Below are 14,024 nucleotides of genomic sequence, written 5' to 3'. Positions count from 1 at the left end.
CAAAAATGAAAATTCGGATTTCTATGTTATTTGGAGTTTTTAGGGGAAGTCCCGATTGAGTCGACCAGACGGCCACTATTTAAGATAAATGCGGAAAAAAGTCGCGAAAAAAACAACATCAACAACAAGAACAACTGTTCGACGAAAAAGGATGTATATGACCACTACCGTGCTCAACAACTGTTCGACGAAAAAGGATCTATATTACCACTAACGTGCTCAATAACCAAACGGGCCTAATAAACTTGTTGGTGCAGTTTAAGAAACAGCCAAATCTTCCTAAAACCACTATGTGTCAAGCGAAATGGGGATGAAGTTGTAAAAAAGAGTGCATCACGGTTTTGGGCAGTTGCGCGTTCTACTCTATTTTATTTCTGTGAAGCCAACCGATTGCGGATGAATATCTGGAACCTTGCGCATGCGCAGTTATTCTGCGGAACTGGGGATGTTTTGCGAACGTTTCGCTTTTTGCGCTACAGTTCTGGTGAAGGTCTAAAATACCTGCGTTTGTATTTATAGGCAGTCAAAAGATTTGTTAAAGTATAGCTTGTTGCCATATTATGTTGTTATTGCTTACCAATGTTATACTTGTCACAGTTATTCCAACTATTTCGCGTAATTTTTTTGGTAATATATAATTTTGGTAATTTTGCAAAGAAGCAAGTTTTTCGTTGCGATATATTAGTCAAATATATCATATTACATATATATATGTATATCTAACATAAAATTGTTTTAATATAAGAAGTAGCACAATTTAAAAGTAACTGAAAATGTCTTACCGAAACTCTGGTCCCTTGGATTGCAAGGTTTATGTTGGAAATCTTGGCAGTCAAGGATCTAAAAATGAACTTGAACGTGTTTTTGGGTACTATGGTGCTCTCAAAAACGTGTGGGTCGCAAGAAACCCTCCGGGTTTTGCTTTTGTTGAGTTTGAAGATAATAGAGATGCAGAAGATGCCGTTCGTGCACTTGATGGAAGGTAAATATTTGGTGCTTCAAATAATCAATAGCCCATTTTCTTATTCAAGTTGTGGGGAATACCATTTGATATCAAAGCATAGTAGTCATACTTAACATATATCTTTTTATGGTATTTTAGAACCGTTTGTGGAGTAAGAGCGAGAGTTGAAATGTCATCTGGACAATCCCGTCGTGGAAATGATAGAGATCGTGGACCACCACGCGGTCGACGAGATGATTATTATGATAGAAATCGACGTGGTAGATATGACAGGTGACCTTTTACCTGAATGTTTTAGCTGTGAACTTATATTAAACAACTTCGAATTTCAAGCATAAAACAGTTTTCTTGTTTTATATTAAAGGATGGTATGGCATATGTAAGTAGTTTCGATTGTGTCAAGGTGGTATTTTAATTGTGATTAAATTATAGTTGTGGAGCTGTGTATTTATAGAAGCTAAATCCGTTTGCAAACGTTTTCTCAGGCTCACCACAACCACAACCAATGCCCAACTTCAGCCTGTAATCGTTTTTTAAAGCTCACCTACTTAGCTACTACACGACTACAATGCAGCAACTATAAACTTATCTTCAATCAAATTCACCTCCTCATCGCGCCCATTCTACATTCCTACTGCGTTAAATTAAACAACGGATCGATAATGCCAACCTCGGAACTTCATCTAATATTCTGATAAAACTAATTTCTTCATGCATCTGACAACCACCACTTCGTCTTCTGCCAGTGAACAACTATTTTTATTGCTGTTTAAGTTTTTCATTTTTAAAAGATAATTTTAAAACAACAGCTGTTCAAGTAAATTAAATTTAGGTTAAACATTTTTTGTGCTTTGTAAAATCCATTTATTGTACTTAACTAAATTATAAAACCAGATCTCGCTCAAAGAGTCCACGCCGTCATTCAAGAAGTCGCAGTAGAAGTCCTCGCAGGGAGAGAAGAAGGTAGTGATGTTTATTTATTTTTCTGGTTGTGGTAAAAGTATTAACATTTTTTATTACAGAAATAGCTACAGCAGATCCCCAGTAACGAAAGATAGGGGTTCACAAAGTCCAAGAAGGTAACGAGAACAAAGTGGTGTTATAAATTCAGTTAAAACGTACAGTATTTACTGTCACAAATTTCCCTAATCACAATTGTTGATTTTATAGTTCGATATTCTCTGTTAAACAGGTTATTTTTTAGATCTGTATCTCCACCACGAAGATCCTTAAGCAGAAGTGTAAGTCCATATGGTAATGGACGCGACAGTAGAAGCAGAAGTCGTTCATAATATAAAACACAGAAGTTGCTGCCAAGAAACAACTTCTATATGCTGTACAAACCATCAACAATGTTTGTAACAAGCAGAACTATACATAGCACTACAATTGGGGTACTGTTGTTTGTGGCTATGTTTTATGCATTTTAAATTTTGAAAGCGCTGTATATCTGCTATAATAATAAAACATTGTTTAAATAAAATTCATGTATTTTTCGTGATCATTTTAGATTTCAAAATTTTATGGTGTTTTTTATAGTGAAATGATGATATAAGATCAGTTAATGTCACAGAATACTAGTAGTTTTTACCAGCAAGGACTAAATATTTGAGTGGTTATACCGTAAGAACTAAATTGGCAGCTTTGTGAGATATTCTGTATATAACAGCTTAATCTAACTGATCAATCCCAAATAATCATCCATTAGGGAACCAATGGCAAAAATATCATTTGCATCAACCCGTGTTCCAACAATTTTAAGTCTTATTTCATCATCTTGTTGAATAACCACATCTTCATCATCTGTTTTATAACACGGTGGATGAGATTCAGGGTCAAATTTCATATCAGCAGGTATGGAGTGTCTGGATATAAAACATGACATGGGGCCGATTTCTGTAAAGAGTCCAACTTTATTTACTTGAGTAACAACAGCATCAACAACTTCTCCTTTAAACGGCCGAAAAACAATTGCTTTGTATTTTATTGGATACAAAACAAATCCTCTTCCTGGTTGTATTAAACCATCTCCAATATTGTCAATGGTAGTGACAGCAATCACAAACCCATGTTTTCCTGTGCATGTTCCTTCAACTTCCGTAAAGAGCTTTTGTTTTACTGTTTCCAGAAGGTTAGGTCCAAAATATCTTGGATGCAAAAGTATTTCGTGTTCCAGAGAAATGTGGTAAAACATTATTTAAAGTAAACTTGTAAAATATAGGAATTTTAGATTAAATAGATTAAAAAAACTAATACGGTTACAAATAACTCCTACGATAAAACTTAACAGAGTTAGAACAGTGGGGATCTAAAGATAAAAGGTAGAAACGTAAAACAAGTAAAGTCCGCATCCAATGTTGCTTGTGTAATATCATAATATCATACGCTCGGCTAATTGGTTGTGTAATATCATCATACGCTCGGCTTATTGATTGTCGGTGCTTATCTCGGTGGGGCAAAGTGGTTAGAGCGCCTGTCTGTAACCAATAGGTAATGAGTTCAAGACAAGTTGCTGCTACCATTGTGGGCGTATGTGTCCTTGGGCAAGACATTTAATTGCTCCAACCCAGTGGTCACTAATGGGTTGTCCAAATTATCAGCCATATAATATATAAAAAATGAAAACACCCCTTAAAAAAATAATCACCCACAAAGTAAATGGTAACTCGTAAGCTGGCACAATGTGTATCAACAGCCGTGTTATACCGACTGTCGTTTTCCGGCCACGCGAGTTTAAAGTAAGTTACATTCTGATTCATTCATTCCCGCATATTAACATTGATAAACACATTGCTTTAGACTTAACGCCAAATTTAGTCTTAGTTCCACAAATGGAAGAGCATCAAATGGGTATCCAACGGCAACCCATATGATATTGGGTCATGGTGAATTCTCCAATGCGTTACAGATGGTGGTAAGTGCTGGAGGTTGATAGTTCCAATTAATAGTTAGCAGATAACCTAGGGGAAGGGAATCTTCACCAGCACGGCTACATCCCCATGTCTGATGTGTGTTTTCTAACATGATTTTATTAAATCCTGTTTTGTTTTATTCATTCTACCCATTTTACTGATATTGCCTTAGTTTCCTACTAAAATGGCTCCCGTAATTCGTCTGATTTGCGTAAGGTCAACGATTTATTACGTCACAATCGCGGTCTGTTCGTCACAATAGTGGTATATTACATACATTACAAAACGGTATGGCCTTGTTTTTTCCCCACTGTTTTAACATAGAAATCAAACGTAATAATACGCATTATATGACGTAATAAAATTCATAACTGGTGTAGAAAATATGGTGACGCATCACAATTTCGCACACTTTCAAAGTTAATTTTCGACACGAACGCCCGAGAAAAAAATCATACAGTAGGTTTCGGTGAGACCTAAGCAACATTTTGAACCCAAAATTTCAGGTGGCCACCAGCTAAAGCATTACCGCCACTGCCTAGCAGTGGTTTCAAGGCTCGTCCCTGCTAAACAATTATACACAAAGTTACATACGTGGTAACTCGTAACAAGGCACAAGGTGAATGAAACACCGGAGTTATAACGAGTGTCGTATTCCGGCCACGCGAAGAAAGCAAGTTACATTCATTTATTCAAAATCTGATCAGAGTTAACCAAATTTACTACAAACGTCAGAATAACTGCGGTGCACTAAACCGTAATTTTGACCAAAAATAAATTGTATGTGAAACAGTGATGCCGAATTAAAAACACAGGTTAGAAAGTTTTATAAAACCATGCTTGGTTCAAGTGTTTTACAGAGTTTAATCATTTAACTGTTTTAAAAATTGGTTTGCGTGCCTGTGTACCACTAATGGAATGTCCAAATTGCCAGCCATACAATACGGTATATTCTATAGCTATGGCCCAAACGGGCTCCAATGGATCCCAAACTGCACCAATAGGTTCGTTCCAACGGGCTGTAACGATGGTAAACAATCATAGTTGAAGGCGAAGCACAGATACAAAATTAAAAGACCAGAAACATTCTACTCATTCTATAGCCACAGCCAAAGAACATAGCTGATATCTATGTTCTTTGGCCACAGCAATATCTACCAAAGTATTTACTACAAGTTTAATTTTTCTATACCTAATAATTGGAATTCTAAATTTAACTTTTATCTGTAAAGACATTATATACAATATACGGATTAACAAATATATCCAATCTTTGAATCTTATAATGGATTACATGAAGAAAGGTAAGGTAATTCTTTAGCTGGTGGCCACCTAAAATTTTGGTTCAATATGTTCCTTAGGTCTCGCTGATACCCACTGTATAATTTTTTTTTTAAAAAACTCGGGCGTTCGTGTCGAAAATTAACTTTGAAAATGCGCGAAATCAGGCTGCGTTATCGTATTTAACATTACCAGCCATTATGAATTAAACCAAGGTTGAATTATTACGTCATAAAACGCTTTTTGTTACGTTTGATTCCTACCTTAAAAAAGTGGGAAAAACAAGATTATAACGTCCTGTAAGGCATGTAATATACCACTATTGTGACGTAACAGATCGCGATTGTTACGTAATAAATCGTTAACCTTACACAAATCCGACGAATTACGGTAACGATTCATGGTTTCGCGCATTTTTAAGTTAATTTTCGACACATACGCCCGATTTGTTTTTTAAAAAATTAGAAAGCGGGTATCATTGAGGGCTATAGAACATTTTGAAACCAAAGTTTCAGGTGGCCACTAGCTAAAGGATTACCGAAAGGTAACTGGTCTTGATAGAAAATATACAATGCGTCGCTTTCAGTCTGTGTGTTTCTAGCAAGCATATTTTAAAAACTCTTTAAAAACTTTTTCATTTCGGTAATCCGAAATAATGTTCTTAATGCTTTCTTATTTAACTGTACTGACGTCACACGGACGACGTGTGTTCAGCTTTTGTGCAGAAGAAATATAAAATGACCTTTCGCAAAGTTTGCTCAATTGAGATTATTGCTAAATAACGGAAAACTCTAAATACCACAGTACAGCCTATACAGAATATCCATGTATGGCATAAAGAGCACATAAAGCATATACACCGCATGCAGCATAAACATAACATGCAGCATATAAGCAAGTTTATGTTAACACAATTGCTAAAATCATTGAAGAGTTGATGGTGTTAGTCAACAGTGGGCACTTTGTATTGTAATGAAGGGGCCTATATAATTAGTAAAACACAAACTAATGATAATAAACTCTGTGTTTTGCAATGTTTTTTATTTTACAAAATAAAGGTGGATTATTGTACGATAACGCCGACTTTGAGGCCAGTGAACTGTTTCATGGTCAACCTGTCATACGATCGGGAAAGCAGAAAAAATCTTCCAAAACAACAAATCTATCAACTTCTAAAAGTATGTTGATGTCATTTGTATAATTTTGTGTTGCTGCAACGATGATTTAAATAAGATTAAAAGAGGAAAAATCTAACAGACCAAATCCAAACATAAATATATAATTACTTGTAAATTGTTTTTCTGTTGTGCAAAATGTACATAAAGAATCTATTGCAATGTGGATTCCTGGTTTTCTTTATTAGGTTACCCTACTAAAAGGATTTTTTGAATTGATGACAAAAACAAAATTGATTGCGTCACATATAACCAGATGACTTCTGTAGAAATAAGTTGGAAGTCGATTTTCATTAAAAACTTGCTAGAAATTCTTAGTTATGATTTAGGAATATAAATCACAATATAACCATGTCTTAGTAGACAATTCCTTCCTCTTTCAAATTAAACCAACTGTAATATCTTTTACTAACTACAAAAAAACTTATAACCATTTTTGAAAACATTTGTCCGGATGCATGTTTGCATATCTTGCCCCCAAAAGCATTAAACTTGTTGAAGTAATTAACATTCTATGTATGAAATCTAAGTATGTATATATAAATGTTGTGTTATAAAGGTACAAATAAACCACGCAAGAAAAGAGGTCGGTATCACAAAACCATCCAAACCCCCAAGAGAAATATTGACGGTAAATCTTCTTAACATAAATGTTTTTTATTGGAAACTATGATAAATAAAAACTTGTGCAAGTTTTCTGTTTTCAGATGGAAATTCAGACGATGACCCGACTTTTGACCCCAATTTTGGCTTCGACTCAGATCTGGAAGAAGGATGTAGACGAAGAAAACCTAGACTAAGAAAAAGAGATATCAATGTTGATGTGAAGAGATTTGATGCAGAACGTGGAATCTTCTATAAGCCAAGTAATAGCCTTTATATAGCTAGTGCATATAATATTATATCAGGGTATCAACTGTAGAAGTTTTAATAAGTTACGTATGCACCATGCAGTATATTTGAATATATAGGTAGGTTGAATATTAAAATATTGACCAGATACCGCATACGAGGTACATTAGATTTGTCTAAGCAGCAGACTTTTTACCTGTAGGGATGGGTTGTACAATTCTGTGAAAACAAACCTGCCATAGTTTAGTAATTTGCAGTAGAAAATTGCAGTGTTGTACTCATCTTGCCATCCCAGGTTAAGTTGCATATGTCCTTCATATAGCCATCCAAGTCATCTTAATTTACTTCATTTCACCATGATATGATCAGACAACCCCGGTTAAAGTCAGTACACTGGGTAGCCCATGTTGTTCCCAACCATTAATGTTTCCAATGGTGTAAAATAGAAATTGTACTTTTTGCCATAAGTTTTTTAAATATTGGGCCACAACAAAATATTCGTGTTCGTAAATATGTGTACACTTGAAGTGGGATAAGTCTAACACAGGGTTATTGTTATTTAACATACCCACTTACCCTTTCATAGAGGTAAGTTTGTGTGACCACATCAGGCTTAAAATGAAAAAAATTAAACAGATCTGGTAGTATGTGTTTAATGTATGGCGTATCAAATTCATACATTTAAAACCCCTACATTTAAAAGGTGCCAAAACCTATTTAAAAAGCAACGTGATAAACGATGAGGAGAAGTCATAATATCTATATGTTGTAAACTTGTAACCTATCTTTAACATTGCGTATTGTCTTACATTGTTGCATATGAAGTTATATTTTATCTTCTGCATATTTGGTTTAAAATATCACAGACACAGCTGAAGTTGGGGGTTTCATTATACTGAGAGGTCAACCATCAGTGTCTAATGTACGAGATGTTGGTTTAAACAAACAAAGTGAAAGTCAGCAATATCATAGTAGTGATGATGGTGTGTTGGCTTGTGGTTTGACTTCAACAGAATCTGTGAAGCAATCTTTAGATGATGATAATATTGATATCTGTGGTGGGCAACCTGTTTTGAAACCGACTGCCTTTTGCTATGAAGAGAATGTTCATTCTCAAAATAAATTTGTAGTAAGTAGACCAACTGTTTTGGATTGGTTATTATGTTAGTTCTAGTTAAGTATCATCAACTCTAATCATTTATATGGAACATTTATAGTTTTTTTATATTGTATTTATGATATTTTTTTAACTACAATGGTTTAATTTTAACTTTTTCTCATAAAGCGCTTGTTTTAAAAAACAGATTCACATATTGATATTTATGCAATGATTAAGCTTAAGTTTAATTTAAAAATACTAGCTATTTATGTAATGTATGTTACAACTTTATTTTGGCCTTTAAAAATAATCTATTATTTTACATGGGCGAAAAAAATTACATCCCTTACGGCTAATTTACAAACTCAAATTGTAGGCTATAATATTTGATAAAACACATATAAAAAATATATATTTGATAAGAATAATAAAGTGAAACACCTCCGTCAACGCTCCAACATTTGCTCTTCAGTCCTTAGTTCCAATTTTTTCATTGAACATAGCTGCATACCACATTTTGTTGACTAGGCACTTTTTCAAACCCTAAGACTGACTTTTTTGTAAAGTTAATAATACAGAGGTGTCAGGAAGACATAATTAACATTTTAATATTAAAAAAGTGCTGACTCAGCGTCTCAGCATATTATATAGCTATAAGCTATGTTCAAAAAAAAGATTTAAAAGTTTATAAAGTCTATATTTCATTGCTATTTTGTTATATATTTAATCCAAAATTTTTTTAGTACTTTGGTGGACATAAGAAAGGTTAATTGACAAAGTTAATTTAGTTGACCCTCTCTTTCATGCAAGAACAGGGCTATTTTTTTGGCAGTTGAATTGGTATCTGTAGATCACATTTGAGCATCTATACACCAGCTTTTCGTTGGTAATTGCTCTTAAGGTGTTTCAGGTTTACTAACATTTTAATAAACACAAAATTAAAAATCATCCAAAAAGTGTCCCATTTATTTTTTCCCTAAACAAATATTTCTGTTACAGAAAGAGAAAACTAATGAGAAAGATGAGTTTGTTGCTCACATTGGTAATATTGTTAAACTTTATTCGATTGCATCTCATGGTGGTTTGAAAATCTACAGAAAAGTTCAAGAGTTAGACAAACTTTACATTAAACAGTATAATCAGATTGGGGCAACAAAGGTTTGTTTATTTTTTGTGACTCACATGAAGAAGGAATTAACATTTCTACATGTCATTATAGAATTTTAAAGAAACGTCACACATTGAAACTTTTGTTGAGTCAAATTACGTTGCTGTAGAAATACAACAACAAACTGGTGATGTTGTGCAATTGGTTTCACCAGATTTTAATCCTGACCTTCCAAGGTATATAGAAAATTAAACACCTTCGTCTGCGTACGTGTACTTGTTCACAATGTCTAATAGTAATTGCTCTTGCTCCTATAGAGATTAGTAATGTTGTCCAAAATAGGGTAAAGAGAAAAATTATAAAATTGCGTACATTATAAGTAGGCCCAAGGTGCATGTAGCGATCACTAATGTTGTACGGTATGCTCACTCTTGCCGTAACTTTAAGTTACCACACAACGATGAATAAATAATGAAAAAATAGTTTTTTCTTAACTATGTTTGCTTACAATATTGGTGTTTATTTAATATGTTTTAAAGATTTTAATGTGAACGCATGTACTTAACATTTTATGTTTGTTAATAGGAAGCTTGAGTTGTCCAGAGGTATTCATACAGTAAGTATTCTTCAATTGTGGTTTGTTTATGAGTGGTGTATAAACATTTTCTGAGCCTTAGACATGACAAACATAGTTTATTTTTTGTATTTATGTTTTTACTTAATATCAGATTCAATGGTACCATAATCCATGGCTTAAGGAAAATACATTTATGTTATATATTTGTGATTTTAGTATATCCGCAAGGTATATGATTATGATTGTTGTATTTGCTATTTATTTGTGCTTTTTAAAATATTTATTATGTGATTTATAACATCCCAATCAATATTTGCAGAGAGGAAAATGCAAAAGTAAGTCTGATGAAAGTTTGGATAACGAAGGTATATTTCATTTATGGAGTTAAACAAATTTTGTATTCTAATTGTACCATCAACAGGACAAGCAAGTGACGTTTTACGAATTAATTCATTCAAACGTTGTCGCCCACGAAAAGCAAGGTAGAATTACTTCAATTCATTTTTTGTAAAAAATTAAACAAATTTATTTTTTAATTTTTTTTCGTTAGTTTACAGACATTGTATGAGGAACATGTAACACTTTCAACATATTCTCAACGTTCAACTTGTGTTGCATTTAAACAACTTATACAGGTAAACAAATTGTTTAATATTTCTATTATATTAACAAAATAATTTACAGAAACTCCTTGTTGCAATAACTGATCCCGAATGTTTATCTCTTCATTCACAAGGTAATTGTTGTTGTTTAGCATATGTGAAGCTACCACCGATACGGTGTTATGAAACAACTGTAACTCTATGCCCCACCATTCAAGGATAAATACCAAATTATCATAAACTTTATGCATCTCGTTCAGCACAAACAGCATGATTTAGAGTTGTTGTCCTAACTGTACAATACTATTCTTGTTATGATCAGTTTTTATTAGATTTATTATTAACAGATAATAGCTGTGAAGTTGCAATTATACTTAACAAACTGAAGAAACGTTTAATAAATGGTATTCTGGTCTCACAAGAATTTCTTGTAAGTTGGACTTCAGATTACTAAAACTTTGTTGTTTATTAAACTACGCATTGGTCTGTTAGTGTTAAATGAATTTAAGTTCTGATTTTTAACTAACTGGTAATTTTTCCCTTGTATTAAATTAAACTGTACTGGTATGTATACAGTTAGTTATCTCTTGAATTTATTTTTACATATAATGTTTAACAACATTCAGGATGAAGTCGAGCGTCGTCCTTGTATGTTTCAACGCGCCGGTGGTGGAGGGAATCTTTGTGAGGCGTTGCAAGATAATTGTGATGTCATAGCTGATAGGATCGTCACGTTATCTGGCTCACGTAATATTACTGTTTACCTTGATATTTCTGTTTTTTTATATTTCCCGCTTTCGTAATATTACTGTAATACTGTTTTATAACTGTCAAAATTTTAATACTCTTTTTTAACCAAAACTAGCTCTTGAAATAACCACAACAAAGATAAATTTTAAACATCTGAATTTTACTGTTTTGGATTCCGGTTCCTACCACAATATAAGTTTGGAATTTTTTTTTTTAATTAAAATTTGTGGTAACATAGGAAAGGAGTTGTATTTTGGTAGCCATTGTGAATGTTACAAAATATCATAATTAGCTTTACTAATGTTCAATCTTGTTTACAGCTTATAGTACAAACACTCTGCTTCAAGAACAAGATGAACCAGATCAAAAATACTTTGTTAGCAATCAGTTTGGTGACAAATGCAAAGCCTACCATACTTTACACCATTATAAATATCATTTATTTGAACATTGTAAAGACAAGTATAATAACGTATGTCCTGTTTGTAATTTATCTGTTTGTATTAAGTTTTTGTAAAACTTTTATTGTATGCCAAGATGATAAGTTTAATTGTACATTATGTAGAAGGAGGAAACGATTCTCACATTTATTATTTGTTTTATTTTTGTATTATCGCTGGCAAAGGATTATGTTTGTTGTTGTTCCTTGTTTTCTTTATTTTACAAAACCTTTTTAATTTGAATATTTGTCAAATTTGTGTTTATAACAAATTTATAACTGATAACTGTTAACCCGTATCAAAACCAGTTAAATTGCAATTATGAATTTTTTTGCATAAAGATTCAAATAAATATAGTTTTTTTAAATATTAAAATTAATTCATTAGAGCTGCAATACCACTTGCTTACTCTTTAAAATACGCTGGAATGTCAGTTTTTCATATTTGTTCAGATCACCAGAGAGAAAGTTGTTACAATTCCTCAAGTTCATGATGATCACCTTCACGTGACTGTTGATCATGATTCATGTGAAGAATCTCCACCTCAACAAAAATGTTGCAAAGATCACGTTGATGAGGAGAAAATTATAATCCCATCTGCAACCATAACTTCAAATCAAATGGTTAAGAATACACCCAATGAAGAGAATACCAAACATTCAGCAGATATCCATGTAGCTGAAACTATTGATCCGAGTAAACCAAAAGCAGACAGATGTTCAGGTATACGTTCAAGGGTTTATGAATGTTTAGAGGATGATGCCTGGGTAAATAAGGTAAGAAATTCTTTGTATAAGGCTATATTTTTAGAGCTGGAGCATTAACAACTGTAAAGGTGGCTGTATACAGTATCTGGAATTCGTCCGTTTTGTCCGGATTTCGCTGCCGCATGTGGAACTCGGTAATGGGTTTGCATACGAATTCGCATGCCGGATACTGTGTACAGCCACCTTAGGTGAATAAGTGTCTTTTTCCTGCGCCAAAGTGCAGTTGGTTAGCGTGCAGGACTCTAACCCAGAGATAATGGGTTCAAGGTTGTCAGGTTGTCACTGCTATCATTGTTGGCAAATGGGTTATCTAAATTATCGACCATACATAAAAAATCTCCCACAAAGTTACATTACATGTGGTAACTTACAAGCTGGGACGAGGTGTCTGAAACAGAATACCTGTGTTATCACCACTGTCGTTTAGCTGGGTTTAATATATTTATTATAAGTACCCAAGACCTGTAACTTTAAGTATGTATTTAGCCGGCACAATGTGCTATCTAAAATCGATCTCTGCATGTTTATGTCTAACAATGCAGATTACGTATCAGCAATAGTAAAAACCGTGCTATATAAATGACGAATGTTTATATTTTGTAACTTTGCAGCTTTACAATCACTGGATTGGAATCTTTACTTGGATATCTCAGATTTTACAAGAAGATAAACTTCGCACTTATTATGACTTTTAAAATTTTTAAGTTTCAATTAGTTTGTCTTTTGTTAACCCACCATTTAAACATTCATGTAATAAATATTACATTTACATGTAAATTTTTATGTGGACCGGTTAATTTTGCTCATCTGCTCAATGTGAAATGGAAAAAAGTGTCATTTTCATAAAATATTCGATCTTAAGAATGCCAAACATAAAAAGAATTTTAGTAGGGTGGGGGAAGATGGGACGCTTTTTCATTCTGTTTTCTCGTCTAATTTAGTAGTAAACAAAAAACATTTAAACAATTATTAAACCGTATCCCCACGACCCCCATAGACCATTGTTAATTGTTTAAAATACGACCAGGATATTTGGGTATTACGTGCTAAAGGTGTCCCATCTTCTCCCACAGAACTACGTTTGAAAAATGTCACTATATATTGTTACAGAAGCCCCTAGGTTTCGTACATTGTAGATAAGTTTTGTAATAACGCGTGTGGACTGTGGTTATTTCTTTCTATTCCGTTCGTTGTGGGTGAGGTCCTTGTCGAGGACCCAGGATTTAGTCCATATTTCAGCCATTACTCCAACACCCGGCGCCGTGGCTTAGTGGTTGCCTGCCTGTAACCATTAGGTAATGGGTTCAAGGCTCGTCGCTGCTACCATTCGTATGTGTCCTTGAGCAAGACACTTAACGGCAATAGCTCCAACCCAGTGGCCACTAATGGGTTGTCCAAATTATCAGCCATACATAAAATATGAAGAAATCCAAAAAAAATAATCACCCACAAAGTAACATACATGGTAACTCGTAAGCTGGCACGAGGTGTTAAACC

General features: G+C 33.7%; 3 protein-coding genes across 6 annotated transcripts in view; 2 read left to right on the top strand and 1 right to left on the bottom strand.

Moving 5' to 3' along the window:
* Nucleotides 1-2,448, top strand: part of LOC100180129 (serine/arginine-rich splicing factor 3-like) — a 4,874-nt gene extending 2,426 nt beyond the window's left edge. The window contains exons 2-6 of one of the 2 annotated variants that reach the window (XM_026833931.1): nucleotides 749-982; nucleotides 1,103-1,237; nucleotides 1,859-1,927; nucleotides 1,987-2,043; nucleotides 2,169-2,448. In XM_026833931.1, the coding sequence (XP_026689732.1) occupies nucleotides 774-982; nucleotides 1,103-1,237; nucleotides 1,859-1,927; nucleotides 1,987-2,043; nucleotides 2,169-2,256 (558 nt within the window). In that variant the 5' untranslated portion in view covers nucleotides 749-773 and the 3' untranslated portion in view covers nucleotides 2,257-2,448. Of the gene's footprint in view, nucleotides 1-745; nucleotides 983-1,102; nucleotides 1,238-1,858; nucleotides 1,928-1,986; nucleotides 2,044-2,168 lie in introns of both variants that reach the window. The other variant, XM_002119623.5, reaches the window with a different exon arrangement.
* Nucleotides 2,423-3,192, bottom strand: LOC100177778 (DNA-directed RNA polymerase II subunit RPB7). The gene has a single exon (XM_002120136.4). The coding sequence runs from the start codon at nucleotides 3,156-3,158 to the stop codon at nucleotides 2,640-2,642; it is 519 nt and encodes a 172-aa protein (XP_002120172.1). The 5' UTR covers nucleotides 3,159-3,192; the 3' UTR covers nucleotides 2,423-2,639.
* A 1,630-nt stretch (nucleotides 3,193-4,822) lies between these two features.
* LOC100184794 lies at nucleotides 4,823-13,324 on the top strand. Of its 3 annotated transcripts, none has more exons than XM_018811277.1 (17): nucleotides 4,823-4,880; nucleotides 6,216-6,335; nucleotides 6,892-6,963; nucleotides 7,040-7,198; nucleotides 8,051-8,313; nucleotides 9,283-9,441; nucleotides 9,503-9,627; nucleotides 9,977-10,007; nucleotides 10,288-10,333; nucleotides 10,390-10,450; nucleotides 10,519-10,603; nucleotides 10,653-10,704; nucleotides 10,918-11,000; nucleotides 11,197-11,317; nucleotides 11,641-11,792; nucleotides 12,213-12,536; nucleotides 13,139-13,324. In XM_018811277.1, the coding sequence occupies exons 1-17, from the start codon at nucleotides 4,838-4,840 to the stop codon at nucleotides 13,220-13,222; spliced, it is 1,980 nt and encodes a 659-aa protein (XP_018666822.1). In that variant the 5' UTR covers nucleotides 4,823-4,837; the 3' UTR covers nucleotides 13,223-13,324. The 3 variants fall into 3 exon arrangements, with proteins under 3 accessions (XP_018666822.1, XP_026689731.1, XP_009857910.1); XM_026833930.1 differs by lacking the exon at nucleotides 4,823-4,880 and adding an exon at nucleotides 4,928-5,038; XM_009859608.3 differs by lacking the exon at nucleotides 4,823-4,880 and adding an exon at nucleotides 5,041-5,180.
* The last annotated feature ends 700 nt before the right edge of the window (nucleotides 13,325-14,024 follow it).

This window comes from Ciona intestinalis, chromosome 3, assembly GCF_000224145.3.
Source record: "Ciona intestinalis chromosome 3, KH, whole genome shotgun sequence".
NCBI classification, from domain to species: domain Eukaryota; kingdom Metazoa; phylum Chordata; class Ascidiacea; order Phlebobranchia; family Cionidae; genus Ciona; species Ciona intestinalis.
This window is presented reverse-complemented; position numbering and strand designations above follow the sequence as displayed.

What these genes read in the sequence shown, in the direction of transcription:
- LOC100177778 (XM_002120136.4), bottom strand. Translation starts at nt 3,158, where the DNA reads ATGTTTTACCACATTTCTCTGGAACACGAAATACTTTTGCATCCAAGA.
- LOC100184794 (XM_018811277.1), top strand. Translation starts at nt 4,838, where the DNA reads ATGGCCCAAACGGGCTCCAATGGATCCCAAACTGCACCAATAG. An exon ending in CCCCAAGAGAAATATTGACG is followed by an intron (nt 6,964 to 7,039) that starts GTAAATCTTCTT and finishes TTCTGTTTTCAG; the next exon opens with ATGGAAATTCAGACGATGAC. An exon ending in CATTTAAACAACTTATACAG is followed by an intron (nt 10,604 to 10,652) that starts GTAAACAAATTG and finishes AATAATTTACAG; the next exon opens with AAACTCCTTGTTGCAATAAC.